The sequence below is a fragment of the Mesoplodon bidens genome (assembly GCF_964165515.1).
Source record: "Mesoplodon bidens genome assembly, chromosome: 2".
NCBI classification, from domain to species: Eukaryota; Metazoa; Chordata; class Mammalia; order Artiodactyla; family Ziphiidae; genus Mesoplodon; species Mesoplodon bidens.
This window is the reverse complement of record NC_138177.1, coordinates 96,488,680-96,516,187: the sequence shown is the minus strand read 5'-3', so window position 1 is coordinate 96,516,187 and position 27,508 is coordinate 96,488,680. Positions and strand designations below refer to the sequence as shown.

The following is a 27,508-nucleotide window of genomic DNA, read 5'->3' as shown; positions in this document are numbered from 1 at the left end:
CGCACTGAAACAAAGAGTATCACCCACTCACCACAACTAGAGAAAGCCCGTGTGCAGCAATGAAGACCCAATGCAGCCAAAAATAAATAAATAAAGTAAATAAATTTATTTTTTTAAAAAAGAAAATATATTTCAACCATTTCCTCTGTTTTGGAATTAGATTTATTAGTTTTAACTATTTCTAATGTGCTATATAATTTACTTATTTATTATGTTTGCTGTCTATCTCCCTTTGTTAGAAAGTGGAATGCACATGGATAGAGATCTTTGTCTGGTTTGTTTACTGCTAGGCTTCTAAATATTCAATAAATATTTTTAATGGATTAATACTACATAATTTACTTATTATATTGATGGTTAATTGGATGTCTCCCCTATTAGAATATAATCTCCACAAGGGCAAGAATCTTTTTCTGCTTTATTTGTAAGGTATATCCCAAGTACCTTGAACTGGACATGGTGCTTTTTTTTTTTTTTTTTTTGGCCACATCGCACGTCTTGTGGGATCTTAGTTCACCAACCAGGGATTGAACTCAGGCCCATAGCAGTGAAAGCACCATGTCCTAACCACTGGGCCACCAGGGAATTCCCAGACATGGTTCATTTTTGGTTTGAAACAAATATTTGATGAATGGACTAAAGAATGAATACAATATCTTAATAAAAGTCATTCTATCTCTAACCACACCTCAATTATAGAAACATTTTTAGAAGTTATTTAAAATGCTGCTAAATTGAAGCTTTAACATAATATTTCCTTACTGAAGATAGATTTTTTAAAAAAATAAGACATAATTGACATTTAACACTTTGTAAGTTTAAGGTGTACAGTGTGTTGGTTTCCTACCTTTGTATATTGCAGCATGCTTACCACAGTAGAGTTAGCTAACACCTCTCTCACGTCGCATAATTATCATTTCTTTTTTTTGTGGTGAGAACATCTAAGATCTAGTCTCTAAGCAACTCTGAGGTTTATAATACAGTATTGTTAACTATAATCACTACGCTGTTTGTTAGATCTCTAGGACTTATTCATCTTCAGGTTGCCAGTTTGTAGCCTTTAACAACATCTCCCCAATCCCCCAAGTTCTGGTAACCACAATTTTACTCTCCATGTCCATGAGTTCAGCTAAACATAGCCTTTAAAAAGAACATATACTACAGGACCACATTCTCTGCTATTTGTAGGATTTGCACAAGATTTGAGCCCTACTGGAACCAATTCCCACTTCCATTCCAAGAACAATTCCAAGAGGCTGGCTGAGCCTCTCCTTTCTCAGTTCATAGTTCAAAAAGTCATTTACAATATTTAATAAAACTTTAAAGTTTTCCTCTAAAACTTCATTTTAATATAATACCTACTTAAGTTTAATCCTTATTAAAAATAAAAGTCAGTGGTGGCCACATTCCAAAGATCAGTTAACTTGTTGAGGATTATACGTTTATTTGTCTGAGGAAAATACAGAAGGTATTAAAGAGTCAGAACAAAGAAAATCATTCTCCACCAACTAGTTTCTTTTTCTGTCTCCATAGGCAAAAATATCACCTAAGTAGCAGCTGGAGCCCTGCTTCTTATATAATTAACAAAAGGCTTGCTGGTGGGCTCTTCATGAACTGTTTCCTAGGAGGCCCAAGAGGTCTAATGATAGCATTAGAATTGGGAATAATTTTCTTCTTTGCAGAATATCTACTTCAGAGAAAAAAGAAAGGAATATTATCATAATTTTTGTTATAGCTGTACTCATTTTACACACAAGACAGCCAGAATAAATTTTTTTATGTTACCTAATTACAAGAATATTATATATCCTTGCGAATGAATTCTAGTATTGAAAAGATTGATAGATCTCACCTGAAACATACTTGTATTGTTCCGATGTATATGTGATTACGTAGATATGGGCTAGAGGTTTCACCCATTTGCACAACTAGCAGTTATTGACACCTAGCTGTGCACCAGACATTGTGCCAGCGAGACCACAATAAACAGCATGACAAAATCCCTGGCCTCATAGAGCTTACAATCTAATAAGAATATCCCCATTATGCAGACCAACTACACAAAGATTCAATCAACTGTGACTTAATATGTGCCCAAACTGAGAATACAAGTGAAATGCCAGCATGTAACATGGGGGCTTGACCCAGTCAAGAAGGTCAGGGAAGGCTTCCCTGAGAAGTGATGTTTAAACTGGCACTCAAAGGGCATGAAGAAGGAGTTAGCCTGGTGCAGAGAGGGTGGTGGGGCTGGTGGAAGGTTGGAAAGAATATTTCTTACAACAGAAACAGCATGTGTGAAGGCCTTGAGGGGTGCAGGAGCAGGCATGTGTGGAAGCAAAGGAAGTCCCCTATGATTGGAGAATAAAAAGCAAGGAGGGAGAACAGATAGAAATGCAGAGGTTGGCAGAGGGTCTTGGAAGCCTTGTTAAATATCTGGACTTCATTCTAAGGGCAAGAAGAAGCCTTCACAGGATTTGTTTCTAAAACACAATAAAGTTTTTTAAAACTTCTTCTGTTGGAGGATTGACACTGCCCAACTTTAAGTCTTACTCTAAAGCTATGGTAATCAAGATAGTGTGGTATTGGTGAAAGAATAGACAAATAGATCAGTGGAACCGAATAGAGAGCCCAGAAATAGGCCCACATAAATACAGTCAACTGATATTTGACAAAGAAGTAAAGGCAACACAATAGAGCAAAGACAGGCTTTTTAGCAAATGGTGTTGAAATAACCAGATGTCAAACATGCAAAATAATGAATCTAGACCCAGACCATACTGCCTTCATAACAATTAACTCAAGATGGATCATAGAACTAAATGTAAAGTTCAAAACTATAAAACTCCTAGAAGATAACATAGAGGAAATCTAGGTGATCTTGGGTAAAACAATGTCTTTTTTTTTTTTTTTTTTTTGCAGTACGCAGGCCTCTCACTGCTGTGGCCTCTCCCATTGCGGAGCACAGGCTCCGGATGTGCAGGCTCAGCAGCCATGGCTCACGGGCCCAGCCGCTCCGCGGCATGTGGGATCTTCCCGGACCAGGGCACGAACCCGTGTCCCCTGCCTCGGCAGGTGGACTCTCAACCACTGTGCCACCAGGGAAGCCCAACAATGTCTTTTTAGATACAACACCAAAGGCAGGATCTGCAAGAGAAAACATGGAGAAGCTGGACTTCATTAAAATTAAAAACTTCTTGACACTGTCAAGGAAATGAAGAGATAAGCCACAGTCTAAGAGAAAATATTTTCAAAAGGCAAATCTGATAAAGCGCTATTATCCAAAATATACAAAGAGCACTTAGGCTGGGACGAAGTGAGGGAGTAGCATGGACATATATATACACTACCAAATGTAAATAGATAGCTAGTGGGAAGTAACTGCATAGCACAGGGAGATCAGCTCAGTGCTTTGTGACCACCTAGAGAGGTGGGATAGGGAGGGTGAGAGGGAGGGAGATGCAAGAGGGAGGAGATATGGGGATATATGTATATTTATAGCTGATTCCCTTTATTATAAAGCAGAAACTAACACACCATTGTAAAGCAATTATACTACAATAAAGATGTTAGAAAACAAAACAAAACAAAACTTAATGATAAGAAAATTAACAACTCAATTAAAAAATGGGCCAAAGACCTGAACAGACACCTCACCAGAAAAGAGATACAGATGACAAATAAGCATGTGAAAATATATTTAACATCATATATCATTAGGGAATTACAAAACAACAGTGAGATACCTCTGTACACTTATTAGAATGACCAAAATCCAAAACACCGACAACAAATGCTGATGAGGATGTGAAGCAATAGGAACTCTCATTCATTTCTGGTGGGAATGCCAAAACGACACTTTGGAAAACAATTTGATAGTTTCTTACAAAGCTAAGCATGTGATCCAAAAATTGTGCTCCTTGGTACTTACTCAAATGAATTGTTATATCCACACAAAAGTCTGTACACAGATGTCTATAGCAGCTTTATTTATAATTGCCAAAACTTGGAAGCAACCTGGATGTCCTTTAGGTGGTAAATGGATAAATAACTGTGGTACATCCAAATTATGGAATATTATTCAGTGCTAAAAGTAACTGAGCAGTCAAGCCATTAAAAGACATGACAGAGGGGCTTCCCTAGTGGCGCAGTGGTTGAGAGTCCGCCTGCCGATGCAGGGGATGCGGGTTCGTGCCCCGGTCCGGGAAGATCCTGCATGCCACGGAGTGGCTAAGCCTGTGAGCCATGGCCACTGAGCCTGCGCGTCTGGAGCCTGTGCTCCACAACGGGAGAGGCCACAATAGTGAGAGGCCCGCGTACCACCAAAAAAAAAAAAAAAGAAAAAGAAAAATAGACATGACAGAACCTAAAACTCATATTACTAAGTGAGAGAAGCCAATCTGAAATGATTCTATACTGTATGATCCCAACTCTATGACATTCTGGAAAACGCAAGCTATGGAGACAGTCAAAAGACTAGTAGTGGTTATCAGAGGTTAGTAGGGAGGGGGTGATGAATAGAAGGAACACAGAGGACTTTTAGGGCAGTGTAACTATCCTATATGATACTATAACGGTGGATAGATCTTTATATAGTTGTCAAAACCAGAGAATGTACAACACCAAGAGTGAATCTTAATGTAAACCGTGGACTTGGGTGATTATGATGTGTCAATGTTGGTTCATCGATTGTAACAAATGTCCCATTCTGGTGGGAGATGTTGGCAGTGGGGAGGTTGTGTGAATGCAGGTATAAGGGGTATGTGGGGACTCCTTGTACCACCCACTCAACTTTGCTGAGAACTTAGAACTCCTCTAAAAAATGAAGTTCATTGGGCTTCCCTGGTGGCGCAGTGGTTGAGAGTCTGCCTGCCGATGCAGGGGACACGGGTTCGTGCCCTGGTCCGGGAAGATCCCACATGCCGCGGAGCCGCTGGGCCCGTGAGCCATGGCCGCTGAGCCTGCGCGTCCGGAGCCTGTGCTCTGCAATGGGAGAGGTCACAACAGTGAGAGGCCCGCGTACCAGAAAAAAAAAAAAAAAAGTTCATTAATTAAAAAAAAATGGAATTACCTAGCAAAAGATGAAAAGAAGCTCCTTGTTGTTCCTGAGTGGAGAATGGACTAGAGATGAGCAGGAGTGGAAGCTGAAGAAGCTATTGCAGTAATCCAGTGAAAGATGATGGCAGCTTGGACACAAGGGGGACAGTGGAACGTGGACAGATTCAGGATGTGTTTTGGTGATTGGATGCCAGAAGTTGCTGAGGGATTGGATCTGTTGGTAAAGGAAAGGAACAACCAAGGATGACCCTGGGTGAGAACTGGAAGATGGGAGGGAGCTGGGGGTGGCTGTGGGGTACAGGGGGTTTTTGGGAAGGAGAAGCCAAGCGTTCCACTGTAGTTGTGCTGAGTCTGAGATATTCAATTGGAGATACTAAGTAGGTTATTTTTTTTTGTTCTTACTTTGTGGCAATAGAAGTTTCACTCTCTAATGGCACAGTTTCTCAGAAGTGACCTTTCCTGATTTGGATTTTTAACTTTTCATTTACATAACCGTTGGGCCCATTTTGATGGTTTTTCAATAAAAGAAAAATCTGATTCAGATACATATTGAGTGTCAAATTCTCCAGAAAATTGCTTGCAGTTTTGAAATGAGTTTTTCCATCTCTCTTTTCACCCTTGCCAAGGTTTCAGTGACTTGAGACCAGTTTCAGACAGCTCAAGCCCTAGTAGCCTCTACAAGAAGGAAAACTCTCAGAGCCTGGGTGCATAAGAACACAAGCTCAGCTGGGGACATGGAACCACACACTGATGACAAGACTTACTATGCGGGGTGGTACATATTTTTTATTTCTCAGTCATCCCTACTAGACTAGCATGCTAAGGCCAAGGATTTTATATCCTTAGCATTAGCATATATGCAATATTGGATATTTGTGTATTGGATTAACATATAAGCCAACTTTGAGCCACTGAGTTTTTCATTTAGAGATTCAATGATGTCTTACCTGAAGTCAGGCCAATGGCTAAAAACTATAACCAAGCAACCTGTTGTTTTCTCTATGCAATGACAACCAGTTAAGACTGATTTCTTTCACTGGATTGACTAAATTTAGTAATTTAGTAGTAATTTAGTGGAAACTCCCTCTTGTAAAGTTGATACAATGTCAGTGTTAGGTGTGGTTTGAGGCTGTCCATAAACACTGTTATGAAAGCTCTAGATTTTACTTTAAAGATTTAGACGTCCTGATTCTTTCTTTTTGGCCTTTCATGAGAACTGTTTTTTTTTTCAATCAGAGGATATTCACTTTCCAAAAAAAAAAATCATTTGGTGTTTAAGGAGAAATATCACTATTTTTTTGTGATTTTTCATTCATTCACTCAACAAATATCTGAGTGACTGCTGTCTCAGAGGCTTTTCTGGGCCACCAACAAAACAGTTCACTTCTAGAGTTTACGTTCTGGTGGGAGAAGGCAAACAAATTATGAACAAATGATGTGTTGGGTGTTAAGTACTATAAAGAAAAATTAAGTAGGTATAAGAAGATGGAGTGTAGAGAAAATTGTGCATTTTTTAGGTAGGGGTCAGGGCCAACTTCTCTGAGGAGACGACATTTGATCTAAGATCTGAATGAAGTAAGGATGGGAGTTATTTGAGGATAATAAGAACATTCCAGAAAGAATAGCAAGTGAAAAAGCCTAGAGTTGAGGGATTTGCACACTATTTCTAGTGTATTTAAATAACAAGCTTTAATTATTTTCCTTTTCATTACTTAAAGTAGCTTATTTTCATATGTAATATAAGTATAAATATACACATACTTATGTATATATAATATAGACATATATATATAATAACATATAAATACTTATATTACCTAAAGTAGTACACTTTTATTTCGAATAAGCAGGTCATCAGGGGAGTAATCATCATATAACCTTCCAAAATTCCTCAGTTTGGGGCAATTTGAATTTAACCATCGAGAGAAAACTCCAGTGGTTGAAAATCCTTGACTGAATTGTGGGACCATAGACAAGTCACTTTATCTGTTTATCCTTTTGTCTTTCTGTTCAATTATCAACTTTTCCCCTGCCACAGAAAAGAGATTTAAAATGTTATAAACAATGCAACATATAAGAGTTACGATGGACTGAGGGCAAAATAACCTGTGAACACAAAGTTTACTAAGCTGTTTGAGTCTAAACAATACTTAAGGGCTCTGAGTAAACATGTTAAATCCCTTAAGCCCTTGAGAGGCGTTTGTTTATCTCACATATAGGAGAGCTGGTTTTGACCCATTCTTTTCATTCAGTCAAAGACACCTCCTGGGACTTCCCTGGTGGCTCAGTGGTTAAGAATCCGCCTGCCAATGCAGGGGACACGGGTTCCAGCCCTGGTCTGGGAAGATCCCACATGCCACAGAGCAACTAAGCCCGTACACCACAACTACTGAGCCTGCACTCTAGAGCCCATGAGCCACAACTACGGAGCCTGTATGCCACAACTGCTGAACACCGTGCACCTAGAGCCTGTGTTCCACAACAAGAGAGGCCACCACAATGAGAAGCACACGTACTGCAATGAAGAGTAGCCCCTGCTCTCGGCAACTAGAGAAAGCCCACGTGCAACAACGAAGATCCAATGCAGCCAAAAATAAATAAATAAATAAATAAATAAATAAATAGCCACCTCCTAAACAATACGTGGTTACCCTCATTCTTGTAATTCAGGGAATTTTAATGGAATTAGGCTGAATTTACTTTTAAAATACTTTTTTTTTTCTTTTCTGGCCACACCGTGCAGCCCACGGGATCTTAGTTCCCGACCAGAGATCGAACCCACGCCCCCTGCAGTGGAAGCGTGGAGTCTTAACCACTGGACCGCCAGGGAAGTCCCAATACTTTCTATTTCGATGTCTCACTAATCTGATTCGGCCTTTTCTACATAACAATGATTAATGTGATTTTGCCATGCTGATATTAACAAATTTGCAGGAACTGTATTATTTGTAATTTATGTAAATAAAATTTACATCGTCATGCAAAACTTGCTGGACAGACTTTTCTCAAAATGAGAGGGTGTAATTAAGATGGTTTGACTTAAAATATATAGATAAAAACTTGGAGTGCCGCAGGATACCCCAGAAAGACTAGGTTAGCATTCTTAAGTGCAATTAGAACAATGGAACAAAGAGAGATTAAAGTTACTGTCTCTAGGAACATGAACCCTAGACAGAGGCAACAAAATTATGAAATTCTTCAATTAAAAAAAATTTTAATAAACTCTATTTTATTTTATTTTTTAACATCTTATTGGAGTATAATTGCTTTACAATGCTGTGTTAGTTTCTGCTTTACAACAAAGTGAATCAGTTATACATATACATATGTCCCCATATCTCTTCCCTCTTGCATCTCCCTCCCTCCCACCCTCCCTATCCCACCCCTCTAGGTGGTCACAAAGCACTGAGCTGATCTCCCTTTGCTATGCGGCTGCTTCCCACTAGCTATCTATTTTACGCTCGGTAGTGTATATATGTCCATGCCACTCTCTCACTTTGTCCCAGCTTACCCTTCCCCCTCCCAGTATCCTCAAGTCTATGCTCTAGTAGGTCTGCATCTTTATTCCCGTCTTGCCCCTAGGCTCTTCTGATCATTTTTTTTCTTTTCTTTTTTTTTTTTTTTAGATTCCATATATATGTGTTAGCATAAGGTATTTGTTTTTCTCTTTCTGACTTACTTCACTCTGTATGACAGTCTCTAGGTCCATCCACCTCAATATAAATAACTCAGTTTCATTCCTTTTTATGGCTGAGTAATATTCCATTGTATATATGTGCCACATCTTCTTTATCCATTCATCTGTTGATGGACATTTAGGTTGTTTCCATGTCCTGGCTATTGTAAATAGTGCTGCAGTGAACATTGCGGTACATGTCTCTTTTTGAATTATGGTTTTCTCAGGGTATATGCCCAGTAGTGGGATTGCTGGGTCATATTGTAGTTCTATTTTTAGTTTTTTAAGGAATCTCCATACTGTTCTCCATAGTGGCTGTATCAGTTTATATTCCCACCAACAGTGCAAGAGGGTTCCCTTTTCTCCACACCCTCTCCAGCATTTCTTTTTTGTAGGGTTTTTGATGATGGCCATTCTGACTGGTGTGAGATGATATCTCATTGTAGAATAAACTGTATTTTAGATCAGAACTGAGTGGAAGGTACAGAGATCTCCCATATACCATCTACCTCCACATCACAGCCTCCCCCATTATCAGCATCCTCCACTAGAGCTTTGCTACAACTGCTGAACCTACAGTGACACATCATTGTCCCCCACAGTCCAGAGTTTACAGTAGGGTTCACTTTTGATGTTGCACATTCTGTGGGTTTGGACAATTGTACAATGAATGACATGTATTCATCATTATAGTATCATACAGAATAGTTTCACTGCCTTAAAAATCCTCTGTGCCCTGTCTGTCCATCTCTCTCACCCCCCTAACCCCTGGTAACCACTGATCTTTTGACTGTCTCCATAACTTTCCAGAATGTCATGTAGCTGGAATCGTACAGTGATTCTATTCACTATTCTATTTACTATTCACTTAGTAATAGTGCATCTTAGCTCCCTCCACGTCTTTTCATGGATCAATAGCTCCATATCTCTGTAATTAGAAACTAAAATAAAAAGTCAAAATAACACTCTGATTTATAGTCTAGCTGCTTTTAAATGATTCATCCCATCTGACATAATTCAGGATGAATCGGAGACACTTTTAATTTATTCATTCACTCATCATCAATATTTATTGAGTATCTCTATGTGCCAGGCACTATGCTAGGTACTAATATATAATATACAGCAGTAAAAGATATAGACAAAATGTTGGTCTTTATGGAACTTACACTCCAGTAAGAGAATCAGACAATAAACAAATAAGTAAGCAATATAGAATAGCAAATACTAGTTGAGTATTTCTCTCTTTTTCCCTCCTTTCGTTTCTTTCTTCTCTCCTTCATCCCTTCAACATTTTAATTTAACTGTTCTTCAAGCACTGGTAAGGAGCCAGGAATCTATCATTTCTCACCTGGCTCTGCTACAGACTCTCTGTAAGACCTTGGGCAGCTCACTTTCCTTCCTAGGCATTTTCCTTGACCTGTAAAATGAGGATGACAATCCCTGTTTACTACTTAGTAGGGAGGTACAAAGAAATGAAAAGCTGTGAACTTGTTTTAAAATCATAGCAATACCTTCAATTTGTGAGATTAAAATGTCTTTGGATTTCTTATCAATTTAAAATTCATATTTATGTACACACAATTCAGTTCAATCTCCTTAAACACACAAATGTGGCAGCAATCACTGTTTCTTCCTCCTCGTGGCCTGCTCTGCTGGGCATTGCAGAGCAAGATGTTCTCTTTAGGTTTTATCTCAACACTGCACAACTGGGAAAGAAAATTACAGCCCAGAGTGCCCTTAATTACCTCTGCAATTCATGTGAATAATAAGATTGTTTTGAGGCTTGTGAAAATGACACAATAAAAGAAAATACAAATGTAAAAGACAGCTAATTTCAAACCTATAAGGCACATTTGGAAACTTTAAAAACAGAGTTAGATAACACAAAATTTCTTGGAGAATCTGTCTTCATTTTGCTTCTAAAATGGCTGGAGAAATGATTCAAGAGAAAGATCATCTATTGAGTGGATTTTCAAAGCCAACGACTTCTTGATTTAGTTTATATGAAGCAAAATTCCTTCCAAAATTTTTATTCACTGTAAATTTATATATATTTATATAAATTTTTATATATAATATGAATTTATATATATAAATTACATATATAAATTTATGTATAATTTATATAGAAAAATATATAGTCATTTTTATTGTTTTTCTTTATTTAATAAATTCATCTTGAATACTTAGATTATTTATTTATTTATTGTTTATTTGGTTGCAGCAGGCGGGCTCCTTAGTTGCAGCTCACTGGCTCCTTAGTTGTGGCATGCTAACTCTTAGAACTCTTAGTTGCAGCATGCATGTGGGATCTAGTTCCCTTATCAGGGATTGAACCCAGGCCCCCTGCATTAGGAGAATGGAGTCAACCATTGCACCACCAGGGAAGTCCCTTGAATACTTAGATTTTGCTAACATGTTACTTACAGGTGTGTAATCCTTCAATTGGACAGAGATTACTTTCCCTCAGGAGAAAATTTTCCTCAGGAGAAGGTGGTCTTTCTTTTCCTTTTTGGGGTGGAGGGGACGTGCTGCGTTGAGTCTTTGTTGCTGTGCTAGGGCTTTCTCTAGTTGCCGCAAGCTGGGGATACTCATTCAGTGGCTTCTCTTGTTGCAGAGCACTGGCTCAAGGTGTGTGGGCTTCAGTAGTTGTGGCACGCAGGCTCAGTAGTTGTGGTGCATGGGCTTAGTTGCTCTCTGGCATGCGGGATCTTTCCAGACCAGGGCTCGAACCCGTGTCCCCTGTATTGGCAGGTGAATTCTTAACCTCTGTGCCATCAGGAAAGTCCTGATAAGGTGGTCTTATTGAATGATAGAGAGGCTTTTCTGTGGTTCCGATGTCCCTCAAGACCCTCCAGCCTGGTAGAGTTAAGGGACCCACCAGTCACGTGTTTGCTGAGAGCTGCTCCCGGCATTTACCACCCTACGCTCTGGCTGCCTGATGCTCTCCTCACCACTGGCCGAGCAAGGTTCCATGGCAGATGGAGCAGAGGCTCAGCCAGGCCTTGCAGTTGAAGTCCTAAACTGGAGAAAAAGAGGTAGCAGTTGTAGAAGATTGTTTTGGGGGACCCAGGACCCAAGAAAGCAAGTAATGAAGAGCTGGGGGTACAAAGGACTTTAGAGGTCCAGAGAGAGGTGGAAACTTGTCTTAGGCCACTGAGTGAGTCCCCTGGGTTGGTCCCATGATGCCTACTTCAGAGGTCCCCTCACTGGGCCTGCTGCTCTCAAGGCAGAGTTCTACTCAGGCCTTCTGATATCATTCCAGGGAGCCCCGAGCCTGCCATGGTGCACTGGTATCCAATGCCAGCCACTCAGAGAGGCCAACGCTGGCCACCCAGAGCAACAACTCAAGGCCACATCATCCTGCCTTCATGCTCAGCATTGTTCTCATTACTTTCTGATATCTTCTTATTTACTTATTTCTTTAGTATTAGTCTTCAGTATAGGAATGTAAACTCCAGGATATCAGGGAGCTTATCTGTCTTTTTCAAGGCTGCAATGCCAGTTCCTAGAAGAATGCCTGTTGGTTCATAGTAGGTGCTCAATGACAAATTATTGAATAAATAAATGAAGGTCCATTTTTATCTCTATGATTCCAGAATTGCTTTAGCTTAGTTTCTGATTAGTACTTAATTATCAATGGTTTGGAACATTACAGCTTTTAGTTTCTCTTGGTATGTGTCTATTGATCTGTAAAACACATACATGTGGTGTTTCTTGAAGGGACCTTGCTATCCTTCTGTTATGTAAGGAACCCTTCCCTCCCATGGAGATTACCTGTCCACCCTCAATAAGCAGAAAAAACAGACCTTAGGCATTTAGGAAAGCAACTCTGATGGTGGTCAGGCCAGTTAGGAGGAAGACATTATAAATAGGGGGTAAGGACCTAACAGTGACAATGGAAGGATGGTGAGGAAATGAATTCAGAAGCCCCTTCAGAGGACAACAGTCTTGGCAGCAAATTTCACATAGAGGGTGAGACAGAAGGAGCAGTCAGAATGGACTCAATGTTCTAGCTCGTCTGATGAGGTGAATGGATGCCATTAACTGATATGTATGACACAGAGTCGGTTGTGTTGTTCTGAAAAGTGAATGGTGAAAATGACATGGCTAGGCCTTGGATATTTTTATCTTGAGGTGGGTGTGAGACATGCAAAAGGAGGCTTCCAATAAATATTTGGGAATTGAGTCTGTAGCTTAGGAGAAAGGGGGCCTAGAGATATACAGTTCAGAGTTGTCTACATGTGATAGAAAAAGTCCTAGAAGTAGATGAGAAAAGCCAAGAAAGGGTAAATGAATAAGAGGGTAGACCAAGGATACAGCATTTGAAGAGGCAATATTCACAGTGGGAAAAAGCTGGGAACTGGGACAAATTACTTAAGCTTTCTGTGCCTCAGTTTCTTCATCTGTAAAATGGGTTTTTAATAGTATCTCACTTGTAGAGTTGTTGAGGGGACAAACTTATTACAAAATGCTTATTTAGTACAGTGACTGGAACATAATACAGGTTATATAATTATTTCCTATTATTGGAGTAAGGATATTTAAGATAATATAGAAAAGGAGAAGGCAGTTAAGAGTTCTGGGAAAGAGCAATCTGAGTCAGAAGAGAACGAGAGAGAGTAGTACTACCGAAGAGCCCAGTGGAGAGTTTCAACAACGGGGAAGTCAACGGTGCTAAATGTTACATAAGTTCCCCTAAGTGAGGATTCACTAGAGGCCTTTGTCTCTGCCTATTAGAAAGTCATTTGTGTCCTTAGAAAGGGCAAGCTCAGGAGAACGACTTCAGCAGAAGCCAGACTGCCAGAGTTTAAGAGAAAATGGAAATGACCTCTCTTCAGAGGTGGTAAATTGAACACTTTCACTTCCTTCTACTCTTACACTTCAGGGACATAATAGTAAAGGGCTTTTGGGGTTTTTTTTTTTTTTTGCATAAACAAACAAAGAGAAGGAAAAGACAAGTGATCAGAGCAACAAAATTCTGGAAACTGAAAAGCAGAGGATGGATGCTAATTTACTTAGTACAATTAGGAAAACTGAAAACTAAGCCTGCTATAGACCAAAAACCAGCTTAGTTATGCTATAAAACCACAGAAAAGCCCCAAATTGGGAATTTTAGGTATCTCTGAAAGTGGGGTTGAAAGTTAAGATGAAAACAGAAAGTCTTCTTTAGAATAAGTTAAACTCTTGTAAATCAACTTTATATATATATATGTGTGTGTGTGTGACAACTACATAAAACATTTTAAAAATTAAAAGCTGGGGCTTCCCTGGTGGTGCAGTGGGTGAGAGTCCACCTGCCAATGTAGGGGACGTGGGTTCGTGCCCTGGTCCAGGAAGATCCCACATGCCGCGGAGTGGCTGGGCCCGTGAGCCATGGCCGCTGAGCCTGCACGTCTGGAGCCTGTGCTCTGCAGTGGGAGAGGCCACAACAGTGAGAGGCCCACGTACCGCAAAAAAAAAAAAAAAAAATTAAAAGCTGAAAAAAACTTAAAAAAAAAAGAAAAATGAAGCAGTTAGACTCATCTTCATCCCCTCATACTGCGACCTTCCCTAACTCTGCATAGCCAGAGTGAATGTCTCTTTCCCCTTGAGGCAGAAGCTGTGGGGTAGAACAGAGCGACTTTTAAAAAAATATTTTATTGGAGTATAGTTGATTTTCAATGTTGTGTTAGTTTCAGGTGTGCAGCAAAGTGATTCAGTTATACATATACATATTCATTCTTTTTCAGATTCTTTTCTCATATAGGTTATTACAGAATATTAAGTAGATTTCCCTGTGCTATATAGTAGGCCCTTGTTGGTTATCTATCTTATATATAGTAGCGTGTATACGTAGAACAGAACAACTTTGACTGTGGAACTCTACAGTAGAAACAGGTGGATTAAGTGGAAGTCTGTATGCTGAACAGTTATATATGCCCAAATGAGGAGTCTGTAATTTCTCTCATATTTTATTGAAATAATCCTAAACGTACTTCCAAATTGCAATAGTTATACCCTACAAATACTGGACATATACACAAATTCTGATCAATCTTTTTGTGTGAACTCCATCAAAAATGGAAAAAGTATATGATGTGTTTAATAATTATATATACTAAGTTATCAAATATATTCTGGAAAGAAGAGAAATTCTGTTTTAACTAGATATTAGTGAGAATCAAATGCTCCAATTACAATTTACACATGACATCTTTGGAAGAATTTCCCCAGACTAGCTTCTGGCTCAGAGTCATGTGACACTGGCCTTGCATTTTATATCATGATAGCATGAGTAGCCATGGAGGGCAGTGCAAGTCCTGAAAATCAGTTCTACACTAGGAAGGCTAGTAATAACATGGAAGTAACTGTGAATCTCACTCACATATCCTTCTAAACTCAATCTAAATATAGCCCCCTCTTCCCCTTATTCAATCTAAATGCAGCTCAACTTCCCTTCAGCCAGATCCCAAAAATGCCTACAGCAACTCCAACCACCCCTACACAGAAGAAAATGAAATACAGAAGACTTCCTAATGGAAAGAGACAACAAACTTAGCCAGTTATGGTTAAAATGTCTTATTTTTAATATTTATATAACCTTGGGGACATATTACTAGGACTCCTTCCAGGACCTTGGAAGCGGGAACCTAAAGTTTGAGCTACATTAGCTTCAAGGTTAACTGCCTCTGACAAAAGCAGTAAAATTTTGGAAAACAAATTAATGTGTGTAAACGGCTTGTCAGACTAGAGAAAGTTGAAACTTGAGCTAGAAGCACGGGAATCCTAGAAGCAAGTTAAATTCCCACTACAGATCCTCAGCTAGGGTCAGGAAATGGAAGCTCCAAGTATTTCTGAAAAGTGGTGTAAATGCTGATCTGAAAATAAGAGGACTGAGTGTGAAACATTTACTAGAGAGAAGATGCTGTATACACCACCTCCTACCCGCCTCTCTCCAACCCTACTAGACTCATTGCTTTCAAAGTCTTACTTCTCATTCATTTTCCTTTTTGATTTTTAAATAAAATTTTTTAATCAAAATAAAATTAGCAGTCAAATCTCCAGCCCTCCATTTCCAACTTGTACAACAGGACACGTACCAATACCCCCATTTCAGCAGAAGACTGGAGGTTTCCTGGAGGCTAAATCAGAGGGGTCTTTGGGACACCTGGTTGAGCTGAGAGTATGTGTGTGGGGATCCCCATTATTGTGATTCAGTCAAATCTAAATACTGAGTGGTAAGATTCTCCCTACTTCTCTTCCCTGCTCTTCCTTGATTCACTTGGGAAAATACTAGAAGGCGGACAAGAGATTTTGGAATTCCCGTCTAGTGAAATTGACCAGCTTAGGAATAGAGATCTCCAGATATTGACATTTGGGTCCTCCAACAAAAGAACACAGCCTGATCACCCACCACCTTTCCATTGACAAGCTCCCCACAGAGTTTTAATTAGCTTTCAGTGTCTCTGTCTGAAATATGAATAGACAGCCAGAGATCACTTGACAGTGGGAAAGCCTCTGACACAAAGGACTGGGACCAAAACAAACAGGAAAATGAGAAATAAAGAAAACAGGAGAAAATGTCAGCAACAGCACAGATTTCTGTAAAAATGAAAGTCATGAAAGAAAAAGAGAGCATTTAGAATTAAAACTATGATAAGAGCAAGGGAAATATTAGCTTAAGAGTTAAAAGATAAAGTTGAGAAAACTCCCAGAAATTAGAAAAAAAATAAAGATGTAAAAAATAGAAAATAAATACGAGGAAATTAAAAGATCAGTCCAGATGGGTCATAATCTGAAGAGTGGAAGTTCTAGAAAAGAGAATAGAGAAAATAAAGTTATCAAAAAAATGATTTCAGATAACTTCCTAGGAAAAAGCTTGGAAAACCAAGGTATATTATTGTATAATTCTGGAACACTGTGGAGAAAGAGAAGATTCTAAAAACATCCAAAGAAGACAAAATGTAGTCATGTGAGGTTTTGATCAGAATAGCTTTAGGCTTTTTATCATTAGTACTAGAAATTAAAAGACAAGGGATTAATGCCTTCAAAATTCTCAGGGAAAATTACTTACAACCTCTAACTCTATATTCAGCCAAAATATTAGTCAAGTGTAAAAATAGAATTTTTAAAATTTCAGACATGCAAGAATTTAGAAAGTTTATAGCACAAGCATGTTTCTTAAGGGTAAGTGAATTAATACTCTTTCAACATAGCAGAAAACCTATAGATACTGTCTAAAATTGATAATCAGGAAATGGACATATAAAATAGTGGATTTAGGGAGTTCAAATAGCCACTAGAAGAAACATCAATAAGGGCTTCCCTGGTGGCACTAAGCCCGTGTGCCACAGCTACTGAGCCTGAACTCTAGAGCCCGCGAGCCACAACTACTGAGCCTGCATGCTGCAACTACTGAAGCCTGCGTGCCTAGAGCCTGTGCTCTGCAACGAGAAAAGTCACCGCAATGAGAAGCCTGCACACCGCAACGAAGAGTAGCCCCTGCTCGCTGCAACTAGAGAAAGCCCACGCACAGCAACGAAGACCCAGTGCAGCCAAAAATAAATAAATAAATAAATAAGAAAAGGAGCACCAATAAGATTTCAAAGTGGTTGGGAGGATTAGAGGGTCAGGGAGCCTTGGAGGACTGATGCTCTTCCCTGCGAGTTTTCTACTATTTGATTTTTTTAAACCATATGCATGTATTAATTTTATTAAAAATAATTTTATTTTACAATCAAAAAGGAACGTGAATGGTAAGATGGAAAGTGAGATAATAAAAGCAGTGAATATAATAGAGTTAAAGATAGAGGTGGTGGGAGAGTGAAGCATTTACCATAATACTTTAAAAAATATATATATATATTTATTTATTTATTTGGTTTCATGGGGTTTTAGTTGCCACAGGTGGACTCCTTAGTTGCAACACGTGGGCTCCTTAGTTGCAGCTCACGGCTCCTTAGTTGCAGCATGCATGTGGGATCTAGTTCCCTGACCAGGGATTGGACCCGTGCCCCCTGCATTGGGAGCATGGAGTCTTATCTACTGTGCCACCAAGGAAGTCCGTTACCATAATACTCTTTATACACATGAAGCTCTTTAATCCTCCCAATGACTGAAAGAAATGTCACTATACCATTTTAGAGATGAGGAAGCTGAGGCTCCAGGAAGTTAAAGGAACTTGTCCAAAGTCACACAGCTAGGAACTGGCAGAATTAACGCTGAACCCAAGTCTGTCTGGTTCCAAAGCTCAATCATGTTCCATTACATAGTTTTGAATGTTGGCAAACAAGAGAAGAGAGAGATCCTGGAACCTAGTATGAGGGGTAGACAGTGAGTTTTTGGTAGAGGAAACACATAAATATTAAGATAAGTTTCAAGTGAAGAGTCATCAGAGGGAAAGAACTGAAAATACAAAAGAGAGAAGGAATAATTGTCTTAGAAAATTTGGGGGAAGCAGCATGGTGATACAGGCAAGAGAAGGAGCAGAGCTGTGGGAAGGAGGTTAGGGTGGGTGAAGTTATTATTAAGCTGAAATTTGTAAGTGGTGATACTCTTTTCTCCACGAAGTCGGAGGCTAGTTATTCTCCTATGAACAAATGAGTAAGGAGAGAGTTGGATCTTTACAGGGGACTAGGGGGAGGAGAGGGAGTTGGAAAGTGAATGGAGCCTTTAGGAAAGAGAGTGGAATTGCCAGATTTAGTGAATAAAAATACAGCTCACTCAGTTAAATCTGAATTGCAAATTAAAACAACAATTTTTTCAGTATATGCCCCAAATATTGCATGGTATTTTATCTGGCAGCCCTTAAAGAGAGACACTAAAGCATGCATAAAGAGCAGCAAACCTGCTTTGAAATCAGAAATTTGGAATGGGTCAACCTCAATGTGATGGGCATCAGATGGTAACCTCAGCATGCCAGGAAGTAAAGGAGGAACATTGGACTTGCAGCAGAAAGGAAGCTGGGCTAACAGCTTTTTGAAGATGCAGTTCTTGGGGGGCTCTCATGAGAGTAATGGGAAAAGACACGTGTGGGAACCAGAGACTTGAAACTGGCAGGGAAGCCATTGTGGCAAATCACTTTGCCTACTTTCTAATTTTGCCTGAGTGGTCATCTATATTTTATATCTCATAGCTGTGCACTAAAGATGAATATTGCTAAGTAATCATCTGCAAAGCGTTTGAGCTCTTCTAAATGTTGAATCAATATTGAATGCTGTCCTCACCAACATTATTCACAAGAAAAGGACTGACTTCCCTCACACAAATATTTGACATGGTTGAGGTTTATCGAGGTGGTTTAGAGCAGCAGTTAAGAACCTGCAGCTTGTCTACGGTCAAAGCCCACACTAGCCGAGCTGCTTAATATGTTTGGAACTCAGTTTCCTTGTTTGTAGAATTAGGATATTAACAGTACCTAACCTGCAGGGTCATGGTAAGGATTAAATGTGTTAATACGTGTAACACTTGCATAGTCAGGAAAGAAGTGGTTTTAAAGGACTTCATTTGTCAAACCATTGTATACATACAGAACACCTTAACTGTTTACTGAAGGCATTTGACATGGCATCTGCAGTATTTGAGTTTTGGAACCTAGCTCAGCCACTCATTAGCTGGGACATCTAGTGGCTTAAACTGCTTGACATTTCCTTCATCAACAAAATGACCAACAATGTTTGCTTCATAGAGTAGTAGTGTTAAATTAGATAATCTACCACATGCCTGATATAGTCTGGGTGTGCAATTTACTTTAATTCCTTTCCCTTTAAAGAACTCATAAATTAGTGGATGAGGTGAAGTTTGCCAAGTCCACACATTTTGTTGTGCTGAGTAGACACAACATATCTTCCCTTTTAAGTGAAACACATTCTCAGACCCAATCAAAGTCTATTCTAGAGTATAGAGGACAGTTATCTTAGTTTCTATGTCGTTCGCACTTACTGTTGTTATATTTGTGGGTGTGTGCTGGGTGCAACGCTGCTGATGAGAGCTTTCGGGCAACTGTGTATTAACTGTCATTTGCTTTTTTTCCTTTGCAAAGTCGTAAGATCCCAGAAGCCAGGAGTCTGTTGTTTATTCATTCAGCCTCCTTCTGAGTCATTCAGGTACAGGGTGTGTCTGTACTGTGTTAATTGAAACTGCACAACGGAGAAGTTTTGCGTTCACATCTGCCAGGATGGGAAGCCAGTGCGACCAGGAACTGGGTGGAAACCATCTTTGAAGCAGGAGGGCTGTCAGAAGTGCCCTCAGCTTATCATTTAGGCGGAGCTGACCAAGGCCGCCTCGCAGTCTCACGTTCTGAAGTAGCATCCAAGGGAAAGGAAAGAGTGGGCGAGTTGTGAGCATTGAGGCTTGGGGGCCTCTCAAGTAGAAAGGGAGAGAAGCGCGCTGGCCCCGAGCTGGGCAGCTGCAGGTCCTAGGCTGATCGGGCCCGGCAGCTCTTCCCCCTTGGAAATTCCTGAGCTGCCCAAGCTGTTTAAATCTCTCGGGCCCCGGCAGCTGCCCACCTCCTCAAAGACCGCACCACTGGACAGAATCTAGGACACAAGGCCTGATTTTGCGCCCAGTTGAGTGAGGGGAACCCCCGCCTAACACCTCGCCCTGAGCTGGCCCATTTCACTGCGCGCCCCGAGAAAGCCACTTTCTGCCCCTCAGACCGCAAGTTTCGAGGCAGCAGCGGGATGGGGGTGAGAGATGGAGGCGGGCAGAAGTGGAGGAACCTCCCGGCCCATTCTCCCTCCCAGGCTGCTCGCCTCCTCCATACCTCTGGCAGCCCCTTCCCAGCCTCTCCTCCCCCAGAACGCGGCCGGGACTCGCGGGGTCGCGGCGCCTGTTTCCCCTGCCTCCGCAGACGCGGCCGGGGCCGGAGAGGAGGGCGGAGCCCGGCCACAGTCACCGGACTCCAATCCCCCAAGGGCTGCGGGGCTGGGGGACCAGAGAGGTGCACTACACACGCCAGGCCGTCTTCTGTCCCTTAAGACTTTTCTGGAGAAAAGCTTCCAACAGCTCTTCACCTCCCCCCTTTTCTGAGGCGCGAGAGAACGGTCTCCACCGCCCGGGAGCGGCGGATTGCAGGGCGAGGGCCGAGATTTATACATTAAGAGTCCTGGGGGCACCAGGCTCCGCCCCCTTTTTTTTTTTTTTCCGTTTTTTTGGTTGCCTGTGGGGAAGGAGGGGTTCTTCTTGTGTGTGTGTGTTTCTGCCCCAGATCTTTCCTGGACAGTGAGTCTCAGCAGCACTGATCCTGAGGTCCCCAGCCGCGGGCGGAGGGCGTGGGGGGTTGAGGCACTCACTCCTCCCTGTCTCTTCCTAAAGAAGCCACTCAGCCTCGGCGGGGCGCTCGGCGACTTCAGCTGACCGGTCGGCCGGGCCGCGGCGAGCGCGCTGGCCATTGGAGTGCGCGGCTGCGGAGGGAGGGGACCCCGACTCGAGTAAGTTGAGAACGCGGCGCGCTCAGTCGGGGGCAGCAGCAAGATGCCGAGCGCGCCGTGCAGACCCGGAGCTCCCCGAACGCAGCTTCGTCCAGCCTGAGCCAGGTAGGGAGTGCGCGCGGAGGAGCATCGCGGCGGGAGGTCTTCAGAGGCAGAAACAAAATTTTTAAACCGGAATGAAGCCAAACGAACACTTTTAAAACATCTGTCTCTGGGTGCTGAAAACAAGCATCTCTGGGCTACTAAGGAGACCAACCGGATCGGATTGTTCTTGGCGCACTTGTGACTTAAAGTTTGGAAAAGGGTTAAGTTCCCATTGTAGAACCGTCTGGGGTTGGGGGATAGCGGAAGCTGTGCTGGGTCGGAGGAGAGGCGCTTATTCTGGGAAATCCTATAGACAAAGACCGGGGGAGGTGGGGTAAGGGCTTAAACTTGCACTGCGAGCGAGCGGGGTGTGGAATTAGATGAGAAACGCGGAGCTACTGGGCGAGAGCTGCCTCTGCTGTCCTGGGAATTGCTGGAATTGCTGTCGCCTCGATGACTCCACTTTTATCGCACTTGCTACGTTACCTTGAAACATTTCAACAACTCTCGGGTAGACTTCTGATCACCAGTGCCACGTTTCATTCCCCCCACACTTTCTAGTTCTATGAGAGGAGGCAACGTGTTGGGGAAGAGCAGTGAATAAAACTGCCCGCGCTAACTTAGCAATGCACCGGCAGACTTCTGTTTGTGTGAGTTTCTGGAGAGTAATTTGGCATTTGGAATTTGGAATGCAGTGGCATGTCTTTTTATCACTTGTAGTTTAACTTCTCTTTTTGTGTGCGTGTTTTGGCTATATCCACAGTAACTGAAAATACTCCTTTTGCAATCAACGAATGTACGACACTGCTGGGATTTATTGCAATATCTTATGAATGATTTTCACTGCGTACCTTTATATTTTCTTGCACTGGCTCGCAAGAAAAAAAAAGAAGAAGAAGAAGAAAGAAAAGGCTGTTGCTTCACGGAGGCGCTAAGCTTTCCTGTTTACCGCAAGGCCAGGGCGGGCTTGGCTGCCCACACTATGCTGCGCCTTCGGACCCTAAGCACACCTGCTCCTAGAGAGTTATTAATAGAGCCCAAAAAGTGACTGACGCTGTCAAATGATTTTCGTGCAAACCTAATTTCTTGCATGGCAATTAGGAGGTGGTTTTAGCTGGGTGGTGGTGGAGGGCAGAGGTGTGCGTCTCCGCCCTCACATTGGCGGTTGAGGCTCTTCGAAGGAGCGACCAGGAGCTGGTGGTGAGCCCGCCGCCGAGCGGGTGAACGCTTCAGAGACTCTTTCGGCTGCGGCTGGAAACCTTGTGGGGTGGGAGCAGCGTTGGGCAGGGGTGGGGTGGGGGGGTTGAGGAGGCAAGAGTGGGGATAAATGGGGTTCACTTTTCCAGTTTTCCCATTTCCATTTAAGTGGATGTAACCATAGGGGGCGATTTTCGTCTTGTCGAGTCGGAGTTTTCAGTTTGGGTACATTTTTGTTTTTTCTCCCTTTCTTTCTTCCCCTTCTTCCTTTTTTTTTTTTTTCTTTGCAAGAAATGAGAGTTTGATTTTTTTGTTTGTTTGTTTGTTTTAATCCTTCTTCCTGCACTCTCCCCAAGTTTTTTTAAAACAAATCAACAACAAGAAAACTGGAGCAGTACCTTCGCTAGAATGAATGACGCCAGTGTGCTGTGGCTTTTTCCCTGACTCTCTCCTCTTTGTGATTTGTTTAAGGCTGCGGTTTCTGAGGCCCTCTCCAGCCACGGAAAAGCTGCACAAAAAAGTCTGGATCTCTCTCGCTCAACCACCCCCGCTGCCAGTGAAGGCTCTCTCCGCCTCGCCCTCTAGCGTTCATCTGGAGAAGTACCGCCCCGGGCTCCTGGGGACAGCGCGCATCATGGGGTCCACCAACATCCCGCTGGTCAAGGCCCTCCGCAGCTCTGTCTCCGACTATGTCAACTACGACATCATCGTCCGGCATTATAACTACACGGGAAAGCTGAATATCGGCGCGGACAAGGAAAACGGCATTAAACTGATCTCAGTGGTGTTCATTCTCATCTGCTGCTTTATCATCCTAGAGAACATCTTTGTCTTGCTGACCATTTGGAAAACCAAGAAGTTCCACCGACCCATGTACTATTTTATTGGCAACCTCGCCCTCTCAGACCTGTTGGCAGGAGTGGCCTACACAGCCAACCTGCTTTTGTCTGGGGCCACCACCTACAAGCTAACCCCCGCCCAGTGGTTTCTGCGGGAAGGGAGTATGTTTGTGGCCCTGTCTGCCTCCGTGTTCAGCCTCCTGGCCATCGCCATTGAGCGCTATATCACCATGCTGAAGATGAAACTCCACAATGGGAGCAACAGGTTCCGCTCCTTCCTGCTCATCAGCGCCTGCTGGGTTATCTCCCTCATCCTGGGGGGCCTGCCCATCATGGGCTGGAACTGCATCAGCACGCTGCCCAGCTGCTCCACAGTGCTGCCGCTCTACCACAAGCACTATATCCTCTTCTGCACCACGGTCTTCACTCTGCTCCTGCTCTCCATCGTCATCCTGTACTGCAGGATCTACTCGTTGGTCAGGACTCGGAGCCGCCGTCTGACTTTCCGCAAGAACATCTCGAAGGCCAGCCGCAGCTCTGAGAAGTCGCTGGCGCTGCTCAAGACCGTGATTATCGTCCTGGGCGTCTTCATCGCCTGCTGGGCGCCACTCTTCATCCTGCTTCTGCTGGACGTGGGATGCAAGGTGAAGACCTGCGACATCCTCTTCAGAACGGAGTACTTCCTGGTGTTGGCTGTGCTCAACTCTGGCACCAACCCCATCATTTACACTTTGTCCAACAAGGAGATGCGTCGGGCCTTCGTCCGGATCATGTCCTGCTGCAAGTGCCCCAGCGGAGACTCCACCGGCAAATTCACACGACCCATCATCGCCGGCATGGAATTCAGCCGCAGTAAGTCAGACAACTCCTCCCACCCTCAGAAGGATGATGGGGATAACCCAGAGACCATTATGTCTTCGGGAAACGTCAACTCTTCTTCCTAAAAGTGAAAACTGCTGACCCATGGGGAGCTTGCATGGTTGCCCACCACCCCAGTGTTTGGAAAATAAAAAACAACTCTGTGCCTCCGCTGCTGCCAGGCAGGAGCTGTCTCAAGCCAGAGGGAGGGAGGGGGAGCATAAGAACAGCCTGGTGGTGCCTGGTGTTGGTGGGTAGACTTAGTTCCTGTGAACAATGCACTGGGAAGGGTGGAGATCAGGTCCTCGCCTGGAATCTATTTCCTCCCCTCGCTGGAGCTTTGATTTTGCACTGAGCCAAAGGTCTAGCATTGTCAAGCTCCTGAAGGGTTCATCTGGCCCCTCCTCAAAGACTAATGTCCCGGTGTGAAAGCGTCTCTGTAGGGAGCTTTGAGGAGATGTTTTCTTTCACTTCAGTTTCCAGCCCAAGTGAGTGTGTGCACTTCTGCTTTGCTAGGTATGCTCTGCATATCCTACCCTCCCTTCCCCTTCACACCCCTCCTCAGAATTCCTTTACTTTATATTTTAACTACCTGGCATCCAGAGTTGGGAGTGTGGCACGGTCCATTTCTTGATGATGTGTAGCAGGTAGGCTGTGTCCAGCAGGTAAGACTGTGGTGGAGATGGTTTGGAGGTGTAAAGCAATTTCACTTGCTGAAGCCAAAGTTTCCACGTAAGCTGGATGAGTGTTTTTGATTTTAGTTGCAGTCACTTTAAAAAAAAAAAATCTTTGCAATGAAATGTATTACAGTATCATATCCATCATGGCTGAAATCTGCATAAGGAAGTCCAATTTATTTAAATGACATCAGCCAGGATCCTTAGTGTCATAGAAGAAACAAACAAGCAAAACAAGGTGAAAACTGACTGGGGGGTGACTTTGTAAACCAAGAAAGATTTCTTAACGAATTTGTCTAACAAATGCAGCATCTGTCTTTGGCACTTTTGTTGATGTTTCTTTCAGAGTGTTGTGTGAATCATTTCAACCAACAGGATGGCTGTATTTTGTTGTGTTAAAAGTACTTTTTAAATAATTTTTGAATGTATTTGTTTCAACATTTTATTGGATTTTCCTAACCTGTGTTAACACCATTGAATGTGTATTTCTTCAGAAGATACCATCCTCTTGTGCCCTTAAAGCATTACTTTAACTGATAGGGAACATAAGAAGTTTTTCAGTACATTAAGTAGTTAATTGAAGATGTGTATAAATGTCACAAAGAATAAAAATATATTGGTGTCTGTTTAGTGTGGTTTCCAGTGCAATTAAACTGAGAAATGTCTTTTTTTAAAAAAAATAGTATTTAATAGGTTTCTGACAATGTGGATCATTTTGCACATAGCTTTATCAACTTTTAAACATTAATAAACTGATTTTTTTAAAGATTCCTTTGTAAAGAGCATTTTTAAAAAAGTAGTTACTAAGACATTCTATTTGACTATGTGCCTCTTCAGAATCAGTTAAAGGCAAATTTCTGTTATTCTTTAGAGGATTTTACCCTGATAAGCTAGGGTGTGAAAAAAGAATGTGGTTTGTTTAGAAACCACTCTTTTTTTTTCAGGAAGAGAAACTTCAATAAGTTAACACTGAAGAGTAGTAAAGAATGAGATGAAAACCACCAGCTTCTAAATACCACATGGACAAGTAAATGTAATTGTTTGAGTTTTAAATGACATTCAAGCCAAACTAAATTAAGTACAATAATTCTGTCTTAAAACATGACTTTTAAAAGAAATAATGTACAACAATGTGGTTGTAAATCAAAGTTAAATTATGACACTCAATGGTCAGTTCACACCCATCCCTAGAAGCTTACATTCTTGACTTGCCATCAACATACTGGGGAAGTGGGGATATGGCTATGGGAGATTATATTAAATTACTTAATTCTTTCAGGACATTGTCTTGGCTTCTCCCAGTCTACCCTCTGAACAATATAAAACTATACATTAGCAATAAAGTTACAAGTTGTAGAATGTTGGCTGAATAGCATACATCTTTTATCTGAAAAATTTTGATTCATAGTATCTGAAAGCTTTAACATCCCTAGTCAATTTCTCCAACTATAAAATGGCAAGCCTCACAGAATTTTTAATTCTTGTTTTGATATTATCCTCTTCATGGGGGATTACATCGGAGTATTTTGGTGTGTTTGCCTCTTCAGTGCTATTGTTAACTTTCAGAATTTGTACTTTCAAGTGTCATTGAATATGCACAGGACACAGTTGGGACACGAAGATAAACCTCACCTAATAGAGTAGATGTCATTTCTGGGTAAAGTTAACTGTGGGAAACAGAAGCATGTTCACTAAGGAAACCTTAGGTCACAACCTCCAGTTTCCTGAAGGAAATGCCAAAAATGCTCCGAAGACAAAAGACTGGAAACAAACTGGAATGTCTCTATCCATCTGTCTGCTGAGGCGGAAGGAATGAGTTCATGTTACACTCACTTCCTAGACCTTTCGTTACAGAATCAAGCATAATGGAAAAGCGTGTCCATTTTGTGTTTCTATGGAAGATAAAGTGGTTGTACTCTTGGACTTATCTTTATAAGCACAGCAGTGACTCACATGATGTGGGGAAGAATGAGGTGGGACAGTTGACCTTGGTGGGGACTGGGGAGCTCATCAGTGACAAGGGAGCACAGCCTCGCTTGCCTACCTGTGAGCACATTATCCAATGATTAAATGTGTTTTCTTCCTGGAAATTCCAGACAGTGCATTTCATTCCAAGACAACTGGACAGTCATGGACTGTGGTTTCCCTGGGTAGATGTGGGTCAGAGCCCTAGTTCTGGCCAAGAGCAATGGCTAAGATGAAGGAATCCTTGCCCATATCCCAACATGAGTATCTGGTTTTAATTCAGAATATTTTGAGAATTGAGGATGAAAAAAAAAAAAGCCCTCAGTACCTATGTGTTTATACTAAAATAAACTCCCTAACGTTTTAATTAAAAAAGATGCAGAATGCCACGGAGCAACTAAACCAGTGCACCACAACTACTAAGCCTGTGCTCTAGAGCCCGTGAAGCACAACTACTGAGCCTGTGGGCCACAACTACTGAAGCCTTCATGCCTAGAGCCTGTGTTCCGCAACAAGAGAAGCCACCGCAATGAGAAGCCCCCGTGCAGCAATGAAGACCCAATGCAGCCATTAATTAATTAATTAATTAATTAATTAAAAAATTAAAAAACATGTAGAAGTTTTTTTAAGAGGAGGAAAACAGACAACCAGAGCAATACTTTATGGCTTATAAATATTCAGGAAAATTACAAAATGACACCAAATAATACTTTCTTCTCAACAACATTAAATGTGATTATA

General features: G+C 41.7%; 1 protein-coding gene across 4 annotated transcripts; it reads left to right on the top strand.

The window, feature by feature from the left end:
- Window positions 1-20,364: 20,364 nt before the first annotated feature.
- S1PR1 (sphingosine-1-phosphate receptor 1) lies at window positions 20,365-25,570 on the top strand. 4 transcript variants are annotated; one of them, XM_081257307.1, is made up of 2 exons: window positions 20,365-21,147; window positions 22,900-25,570. In XM_081257307.1, the coding sequence occupies exon 2, from the start codon at window positions 23,063-23,065 to the stop codon at window positions 24,209-24,211; it is 1,149 nt and encodes a 382-aa protein (XP_081113433.1). In that variant the 5' UTR covers window positions 20,365-21,147; window positions 22,900-23,062; the 3' UTR covers window positions 24,212-25,570. The 4 variants fall into 4 exon arrangements, with proteins under 4 accessions (XP_081113433.1, XP_081113432.1, XP_081113434.1 ...); XM_081257306.1 differs by having other exon boundaries at window positions 20,365-21,252; XM_081257308.1 differs by lacking the exon at window positions 20,365-21,147 and adding an exon at window positions 21,594-21,879.
- The last annotated feature ends 1,938 nt before the right edge of the window (window positions 25,571-27,508 follow it).